This window comes from Rattus rattus, chromosome 10 (assembly GCF_011064425.1).
Source record: "Rattus rattus isolate New Zealand chromosome 10, Rrattus_CSIRO_v1, whole genome shotgun sequence".
NCBI lineage: Eukaryota > Metazoa > Chordata > Mammalia > Rodentia > Muridae > Rattus > Rattus rattus.
This window is the reverse complement of record NC_046163.1, coordinates 4,621,446-4,631,314: the sequence shown is the minus strand read 5'-3', so window position 1 is coordinate 4,631,314 and position 9,869 is coordinate 4,621,446. Positions and strand designations below refer to the sequence as shown.

At 52.1% G+C, this 9,869-nt stretch overlaps 1 protein-coding gene across 2 annotated transcripts in view; it reads right to left on the bottom strand.

Annotated features, from left to right (window-relative positions):
- The window catches only part of Rassf5 (Ras association domain family member 5), a 64,302-nt gene that overhangs the window by 539 nt on the left and 53,894 nt on the right, over positions 1–9,869 (bottom strand). For both annotated transcript variants that reach the window (XM_032914740.1, XM_032914741.1), the window contains 3 exons: positions 2,636–2,746; positions 1,552–1,849; positions 922–1,037 (listed from right to left, as the gene is read on the bottom strand). In XM_032914740.1, the coding sequence (XP_032770631.1) occupies positions 922–1,037; positions 1,552–1,849; positions 2,636–2,746 (525 nt within the window). The remainder of the gene's footprint in view (positions 1–921; positions 1,038–1,551; positions 1,850–2,635; positions 2,747–9,869) is intronic.

Genomic DNA, 9,869 nt, shown 5'->3' with positions numbered 1-9,869 from the left:
AGCATACCATGCGCACCCTGGACACTTCTCAGTTGGCTCTAGTTGGTCAGGCTGATCCCTCCACGTGGGAGGAAGGACTGAGACTCCTTGAGCACAAGGGAGTATTTTATGGTGTGTTTGGTTTAATCCCCGCACTGGATAATAAGAAACCTGTGGTCCACAGAGAGGTGGGGAAAGCACGGTCATGGGGCTGGCAGCAGGAGAATGCAGACTACAGCTGCATCAGCCCTCCCAGACCCACAGCCCGCAGAGTGCACAGGCCTTCAGGGCATCCCTTTCCCTACAGACGCTTCTGCAGACTCAGTACCATGCGGAGTTATCCTGGTTTAAATGAGTGTGGAGCCCTATCTGCCCTCCTGATCCTCCAAAATTCGTTGCCAGCCCCCCAACTTCTCCAAACAACAAAAGCAACCCTGCTCTGAACACTGATAAACTCTCAGACCCTCCTCTTCCAGTTACTCCTTGGAGACCACACCCACGTATTCTGGGCTTGGAGGATCTCTGCCCAATTTGACCCCATTTTTGCCAGGAGATTAACACTGATTAGACCCCCTTGAAAAGGAAACCAGCATTTTAGGAGAAAAAGAAATGGTTAAGAAATGTCTATGTCCAGTAGAGCCGAGAGTTGGAGCTTGGGGCCTTAGGGCAGAACTAGGTGGGGCCTGAACACAGCTTCTCAGTGTGACCCCCACCCCTATACCAGCCCTATTTTCACAAAGCAGATGAAATCCGTCCCACGGCTTTTACCTTATGCAGGTTGTAACTTGCTTTCCTGTGATGTGCCACACTGATGATCCTGGGTTAAGCACTGAGCCTCTGGCAGTCCTGCAGCCCCACCTACACTCTGCAGTTAGGACAGCAGCACCCGTCTGGCTTCACCTAGCCAGCCAGGACTGGTTTTTGCAAAGGGTCCAGACATACCTCTACGTCTCCGGTTTCATTCTCCTTGAGCACAAAGCTGAGCACGTCGGTGTCAGGACCAGCGAGCAGACGAAGGTAGAGAGGGCGGTCAGCAATGGAGAGTTTCTGGAAGAGCACTGCAAACAGAAAGAAGGGCTGGGCGCTCGTCTCAAAAGAGGACAGGATGGGGCCTGGGCTTGGAATGCACAGGTTGGGCAGACAAGGAAAGAGTCATGGTTCTTCTCATGGGTGTGGCCCTGGCAAGGCAGTGGTGGCTCAGAGCCCTCCATTCCCACCATTTGAAGGCACTGCCTCCATCCCCGTATGGCAAAGTTTAGCCCTGTTTCCATTGACAGCATCTTCCAAAGGAAGAGGAGCAGTGGGCAGACTCCCTCCCACTACAGTGATTAGGAGACCAGAGCCCAGGGTGTGTCTTTCCTGTATGGAGGACATGTGCATGGAGCTGGGCACAGTAGGCGTGGGCTGCCTGGTCCTGCCTAGATTTCATGTTGGCTCGTCCATGAATCCCAACACTACACAGATGGCTACAGACCTGCTGCCTGGAAGCCCACACTTCCCATCCAGGACGGACAGTGAAGTTTAGTGGCCGTGGGCATTAGCAGACTGGGAAAGGGTTGGGAACTCTCATACCTTGTCCATCTTTGTGTATCCGCTTAAAAAGGGCAAACTTCTGTGGGTTGTCCACAACCATGAATTTCTTGAGCAGCCCCTGGATGACCTCACTGACAGTGGTGCTGCTGCTAATGTGTAGCTGCTTGATGGCGTCAAGTGGCAGGTAGAAGGATGTCCGCTTGTCTGTGGTAGCTGCAGGGTTCACTTCCTTAATGGCATCATAGATGGACTGGGGCCGAATCCCAGCAGGCACCGTCACTGGCCGGCGGAGTTTCAAATGCACTTTGATGAAACCTGTGTAGGTGCCATCTTCACTCTGCAAGAGGGAGGTACATCTCACCTGATTCTGTCTGCCACTCTGGGTTGTGAACTACAGGAGACCTGACAGGCCACTTCAGCCAGCCTACCCGAGTTCCCTCCTGAGTCTCCTATCTAGAGGAACTGGAGATAACCCACTCTTCTCATGGGCCAGGAGGTCTGGAGCCCAGTTACCAGAGAAGTTTAGCCCAGCCACCCCGACCGTCTGCTAGATAGGTGCCAGTGGTCTTTGTTGGGTCTCACTCTAAAGGCAGAGTCTGTAGGCTCCTCTCTACCTCTCAACTTGGGAGATCCAGCCCAACTCTGGCTTGACTGGCGTCTGCATTTTCTCAGGCTTTTGGGTAACTTGGAAGCACCGGAGAGCCAGTTGCTCTCAGTCACCAGCAGGGGGCAGGGCTCTCCTGGTGTCAGCCCTTAAAAACAACTCTGAATCTGTCAAGGTCAGGGGCACCGTCTGAGCACTGTAAACTTGACAGCCCGGGTCAAGGGCTTCCTGGGGCTCGAGCCCCCAGCCCCTCCATCAGTGTCATTTAATTCCCCTAAGATCTCTTAAGCATGGGCATGGAGATCTCTATTCTACACTGCAGTAAGGAGAGGCTAAACTTTCCCAAAGTAGCCAGAGAGTGACTGGGACAGAGGTTGTATCTGGAGCCTATGCTATTTCTCTGGGTCCCTGAGGCCACAGAAAGCTGGGCCTGAGCATAGAGTGAGCTGTAAAGGAGTCGCTGTTCCTGCGGAGAAGGGGCAGAAAGGATGCTGGGTAAGGATGGCAAGTTCTACTTACCAACTTCATGCCCAGGCAGTGCTTCTCCCGGCTGTTATAGCTGTCAATCTTCTGCTTGATCTCCTGTATGGTGGGCGGGTGCTGTGTCTCCTCCACAGCCTTACAGACATTCTGAAACAGACAAGTGGCTGTGAGTTCAGTGGCTCTCAGGATACAAAGGGCAGTGAGCACACCTCCCAAATGCTGCCTCTCTGGCTGAGAAATAAGTACCAGCGTGAGCAGTAAGAGATCAGCCACTTAAATCTCTCTCAGTCTCAGCTTCCTCACCTATGACATGGGAATAATACCTATCCCAGACTGGCTGAGAGACCAGTGCCACACCTGGGCACTGGCCATGAACTTGGTGAGTGGGTAGAACTCGTGATCATGGTTTGGAATGGAAAAGGTGCTTACAGATAGCTACGAAGCCATGGTTTGCCCATCTCCAAGAAGTGCTGATAACACTGCAAAGGTGTGAGCACGTGCTGAAAGCTGATAGCAGCGGACAAGGGCATCTGCCTGCCAGTCAGCTCATGTCACTGGCCATGAAGGAACTGTTAGGGACAGGGAGCTCGTATCCCCTATTCTTGGGAGGTCAGCAGTTGCTGGGCACCTCGTCTATACGTGAAGGACTCAGCTGTCTCTCTACATCTCACAGACCTCAACTTCCTGATTCCCAACGAAGCGTTCCCCCCCATTTTCCAGGTGAGAACACTGGGACTTGGAGGCATTTACCAACTTGCCCAGGACCCTCATCCGCATGTGCAGAGCAAACCAGAAATCCCACATCTGTCCTGCTGCATTCTCTCTGCATCACCGAGATTCGTTCTTACAGAGTTCCCTGCTTTACTCTGTGACCCCCCAGGAAAATGGAAGGATGAACTTAATGTGGATGTCAGTATTCCTTGCAGTATGGATTCTGAGATCCACACAAGTCTTTTTCACAGTCAGTTTTCTGGAGTTCTCTCATGTTCAGGGCCACTTCCCAGTTTGTTTTTCATGCTCCCCTGAGTGGCGTGGCGTACCAGGAGCTGGTCGGTGAAAATTCTCCCAGAATTACCCCAATCTTAGAAATCCAGCAGACTCGGGCAGTCAGGGATCCTCTCTGGTACATAAGGCAGCAGGTACCCAGAGAGGGATGACCTGACGTCATCTGACACCTGCTTGTGGGTTTGGTTGGGGGAATTTTACAACAGTTCCCCACATCACACTGGCACCACCACCGACTGAAGCACAGTGGGGCGCTCACCAACAGAACTCGCCCCGACCTTTCCTTCCCTCCAGCCTGCCCATTTGCAGGACTTCAGCACACGCACAGCAGGCCAGCATTTCCTCCCCAACACTCTCCAATCCTACAGGTCACAGAAACTGTAGACCACGTGATTGCCAAGAGCAGTGGGCATTGCTGGGTCTGCATGGTTCCCCTTCCCAGCCCTCCACAGAGACGAGCTAGCATCCTCTTTCAGTAGAGGCTCTGGCCATGGTCTGCTCCTGTGCTCTCTTCACCCACAGCTCATGATGGTAACCATGTTGGTGCTTCAGATGCCTTCTCTGACATACTACCTGTCATGAACACAACAGATAAATGCCAGTATCCCACTGCCAGTGAGTAGCCAAGTCGGAGTAAGAATGAAGTCCATCTAAGCACGGAGCCCAGTTCTCAGTGGACCATATGGTCACCCTAGGGCAGCCCCTTCTGCTGTAGGGATCAGCGCCCTACCACACCAGCAGTGGTCACTGAATTTTCACACTGCAGGCGTGGGATGAACCGCTGGTAAGACAAGACCCAGCCTGTGGGGCATTCGTCTACGAAGCCTGGTCAGTGTGTGCAGCTCTCGGCATCCCGGTGGGCCTTGCGTTATCTATGAAGCTGGCAAGGAGAACTCCTAACATCCGGAGCGAGGGCAGCTGGCAGGCTGTAGGGGCCTACCAGGATGCCCTCTTCCTTGGTTGCTTGAGGTGTGTAAGCCACGTGAGCGTCACAGGCTGTCTTCGTTTACGGTTGACCCATCAATCTGGGGATTTTCAGATGGGTCCCTCTCATCCGTTTTCACTTCTGGGACTCCATTTCCAGTCTCCACAAGCTGGGTACATCTCTGTGGACCAGATGTGCCTGGCTGTGGCCCTGCCTTGCTCTCTGGCCATTTCAAGTCAAAATGGGTAGCAGGGTGGCTGCTGTTTTATCCGCCGTTCTGCCCATCTCTAAGGCAGACTGACTCTCATTCCTGGGACATTCTCATATGAAGTGATGGAAAACTCTAGAAGTCCCTGGAAGATCGCTGTTTTCAGTCAACCTCCAGCTATTTCCTTGTTGAAAAAGCAGCTATGCTGTGGCTGCCGGAGGCCCGTTTCCACGCCTACTCTGGACCACAGTGAGTCACAGCTGCCTTGGCTTTAGGTTTCTTCTTCTTCCTGTTCCACTTTTTACTCATTACATCAACCAACCTATTCTGTGCCCTTCCCACAAGCCTGGAAATGACGCAGGCAGCCACGGGCACTCCAGACAGGCAGAGGATGGCATCCCTGGCCCGAGCATCGGAAGGTCTGGTCTTCCAGGAGGGTGGGTGAGCACCACCTTCCTAGGAGTGTCAGCAGCCTGTGTGTGGCCAGCACTGAGAGCCTGGCTCCCATAGAATGTCAGCGCCATGTCGGCACCCAGTTCAGTCTGGCAGCTGCCCACACAGAACCTGCCAGGCAAGGTCTACCCTACAGATGGAATGAATCACTTTCCAAAGTAGGGCCAACCAGTGATCCCCGTCCATGAGCTCAAAAATCCACCGGCAGGGAAACACCGTAGAACCTAGATTAAGGACTCTTAAACTTCCAAGCGCATTGGCGTCATCTGGGGATTTTCTAGAAATGTGGTTTCCTGAACTTTCTCCTTAGAGAGTGCCAACTTCATTGATCTGGGTGCAGCTTGGGAACAAGAGTTTTTGAAATCTATCAGATGATTTCAACATGCTTCAGAGTTTAGAAACTGTGAGGAAACCCAACAATTCCATCCGGCTACAGGGCTACTATTTTGGAGCTAACAGATAAAAGCTGTCCCCATATTTTACTGTGTGGACAAGTCAATGACTCAGTAATCTTTCCAAGGACAAGGCAGACTCTGGTTTCTGTTCATCCGACACAGTCTCAGGCCCTCACGGTGAAGGATCTGTCTTTCCGGTGATGAGCACAAAGTCGGAATCGAGGAAGAGAGCACTTGTGTCTTGGGGAGCCCCAGTGTCCAGACAGAATGGGGAACTCTTATGATTTAGTAAACTTGCCAGGTGTCTGCCCAAGAGTTTAAACATCTCAGGACATGCAGCATGGAAGTGATTCTCTCTGACTAAATCCCTGGCAGGGGCTCTTTTCATGTCTGGTCCATCCTTGGCTCAGGAGCTGAAAAGCTCCTTGGTCTCATGTCCTGAGCCACAAAGGCAGTGACCACTGAAGGCTCTTGAAGTTATGGCAGTAAGGAAGTTATAACGTGGAGGCATGATAACCCGTGACAGGTTGTGTGCTAGTCCTAGGAGCACAGATGCTCTCCCCAGAACAATTCCCTAATATCTATTAAAATTCCCCTAATGGGCTGGGAGTGGTGGAAAGCACCTATGACCCCAGCACTTAGGAGGCAGAGGCAGGAGAGTCACTGCAAACTCAAGGCCAGCCTGGTCTACATAATGAGCTATCAAGACTCTTCATCTCAAAAAACCAATTTAAGTAAAAATACCTTTAAGAGCCCCTGCACAGAACAGATTTATGCTATGCCAGATTTTGCTGTATTTTTTCTTCAAGGCTACACTGGCTAGTTCTGCATTTCAGTCAGTGACAAACAGAAGTCTTCATTTTGGTTATTCTACTCGAAGGAGTGAGGCCTGTAGCTTCTAATCCCCAAATGGGTCCTGGGCAGACCAAGAAACGTCCAGCAAAATTCGCAGAGCGGCAAGTAGGCGGAGGCAGAGAGAGTGTGTTCGCCCTCCCTGCTTGCTTTACCTTGGTCTACATCACACAGATCTCTCTTCTGCTAAAAAAACAATGTCACTCTCCCACTTCTAAATGTGACCAAGTGCTCTCCTCGCCTGGCCTTTGATGGTCTCCCTCCTGTCTCCCCACCTGAGCTGCTTTTCCTGACAGGGCTTCCCTAACCACCGCAGCCCTGCCTGGTGTTGGTGACGACAGTGAACCTTCAGCACCGCGCTTTCCCGAGCGCCGTGCACTGTTGTCAGCTTGTTTCCACTCACACACCTCCACAGCAGACACCTGAAGAAAGTTACCACCGTCGCCCCCATCTACAGCTGGAGAAAATGAGTCACAGCCAGACTGAAGCTGAGCTGATTGAAAGTCAACCCTCACCATCTGGGGTCTATCTACAATCCCACTTCCATCCACTTCCCAGGAAGCCATGTCTCTCCTGGATGGAAGCTCCTTCATGACCAGGCCAGAATGACTTCTGTTTCTTTTGTGCCCGCCCATCAGCACTGGGCATGAGGAAGACAATGGACACTTCTCAGGAACCTTCATGGATCCCTCACCGACTGCCGGGGATGGGGTCTCAGCTTCTCTAAGGGACTGTGGCTGGCCTTGGATTTAAATGCAGTCTGTGCTGAGTGAAGTAACCATGCCTTCTTGTCCATCACAGTATCCCAGAGCCTCGTTCCTGCTCAAATACCTGGGGGATGGACGGTATGTATTAGGGGGGATGGACGGTATGTATTTGCTTTAGACCCCCACTTAATTTTGTGATCTTAGGAGAATCAAGAGACCCTCCAAATCTTGGTTCCTTCTATAAGTTTGGAATCAAAATCTTTTATCACTCGGGGTTGATATAAAAGCAAGACAGTGGGTTCAAAGGTGTTAGAGATCAATCAAACCTAACCAGAGGTTTCCCAGGGAAACCAAGCCCTATCCTTCTGAACCAAGTTCATTTCTCTTTGTCCTTGTTCACCTATTCCAGGTTGGCCAAAAGGCCTCGGGGTTCATTTCTTTCTCAACACAGGCAGTGGCGGGCAGACTTCTTCTGTGAAGGTTCGGGTGATAAACGTTAGGCTTCGGAGGCCACAATCTGTTGCATCTCCTCACCTCTACCTTTGTAACAGAGGCAGCCACAGAAGGGGGGGTAGCCACGGCCTAATAAAACTTGTTTGCACAACGCACTCACGGGCAGTGAGACTTGCTTTGTGCAGCGTGCCCCATGGGTAGTTTGCTCCACAGAGGGGTTTGCGCAGTTTCCCTCCTTAGAACACACACTCCTCTCCTCCCTCGGCTCCTCTTCTAGGTGGCGCCTAGGGAGAGTTTAGCCCACAGCAGCCCTCCCACCCTCTGGACCTTTAGTGTGTCAGTTGTGTGACACTGTAATTCTCACAGACACGTCTATCCGGTCTCTTCTCCCAAGTCACACCTCCTGTGCATTGTAGCGTTTTCCCTGTCCTGTGGTAAGACAGCGCGACAGAAGTGAAGTTCCAGGCTACAGTCTACCATGGAGGAGAAGCCACTGTGTGGGAGCCCGAGGGACAGTGAGCGTATTGCATCCATAATCAGGATCAGAGCGATGAATGCACGCTCACTATCATCATTATCATCGTCGTCGTCCTCGTCATCACCACCATCACCATCACCTTCATCGCCATCATCATCACCATCACCATCATCACCACCACCACCATCATCATTGCCATTACCACCACCATCATCATTGTTTATTGAGACAGGGTAGCCCTGGCTGGCCTGGAACTCACTACGTAGGCTAGGCTGACCTCGAACTCACAGAAATCCACCTGCTTCTGCCTCCTGGGTGTAGGATTCAGGGTGTACACCTCCAGAAACTCCAGAGTCCTTTGATAATGATACCACTCAGTAATGGGTCTTCCTGTCCTAGTTAAGGTAATCAAGATATCGACGACCCCCGAGGTGCGCCTGAGTCATCTCCCAGGTGATTCTGACTCTGACAAGTTAACACCGCCCCACAGTTTCCTGCGTATTTCCTCACAGCACCAGCTAACGGGCTGCAGTGACTACCCTCTCAGTGAGAATACTATAGGCAGAGGCTTGGTCATTCCCTGGAGGTGTTCTCCTCCTTCCCTGACAGGGATGGAAAGCTGGGCACACTGTCTCCGGGCCTCAGAGTCCTGCTGCAGCAAAGCCGCAGTTACCATGCATCGCAGATCTCTGCAGCCGCGTGTGGATGCTAAACCCACGAAGGAATATTCCAAGCCTGTGAGGCTTCGGCCAGCCGTTCATTAATCACACGCTGCCTTGTGTTGTTTAAAGATTAGCTCACATCCATTAATTAACCCAGTATCTTCAGTAGCTATTCCCTGGATGGATTGGACTTGTGTTGGATACCTGAGCTTCTTGGTACCCACTGCTGCGCTCAGCTAACATATGGTTGACCTCCAAGGAGCTATCAGAGAAGTACCTGTGGGCTGGGTGTCAGGGAGGGTCAAGCAGCTGGAATAGACTCCCGGCACACAGCCCGCTATCCCTGGATCCCACATAGTCAGGTCGAAGAGCACCTCTCTGCTCTGCATCCTGAGGGGGTTCCCTGCCAAGAACAACGCATGGGCCTCATGGGCTGCATGGGCCAAATGGGCCACATGGGCTGCATGGGGCTTAGACTTGGCTTGGCCTGCTTCTTGTTGCTTGCTGCTCAGGATGAATACAATACCATCTAGTGACCTGTGACCTACAGCAAGTCACTTCCCCTCTCAAAGCCTTAGTTTCCTCATCTGCCAAACCATGAAGTGATACCGAAGAAACTCTAAGGCCAATGCAGGGCTAAGATTGGGCCCAGAAGATAGGGCTTGCATCACTACTTCCTCCTGTCTTTCAGAGAACTGGGTGTGGGGCTGAGGACCCGGAGGACAGCTGGGGCCATCAGAATTGTGTCAGCAACTGTGGTCCAGAGGAGAAGAGCCTCCCCTCTGCTCTACTGCTCTGCTCTTCTCGGTGCTTGCCAACCTGCTCTCTCTTTGTGTCAGCAAGACCTTGCCTCAGCCAAGCTCAAGTAGGTCTTGGTTTCCTTTCTCGCTCCTAGCACAGCTGTCAGCAGCAACTTTCATGCCCCTGAGTGGAAACCTTCCCTAAGCCCAAGCCAGGGAGAGAGCTCAAGGCATGTACTGAACAGAGGACCATGCAGAACCCCCAACCCCCCAACTCTCAGGGACTCTGTTGGGCTTGCCCTAAATGGGAACCTAAGGTTGCAAGAGGGAACACACCCATCTGTCTGGGCTGGGTTTAAAATGCACACCTCGATGTCCAAGCACAGAAAAGA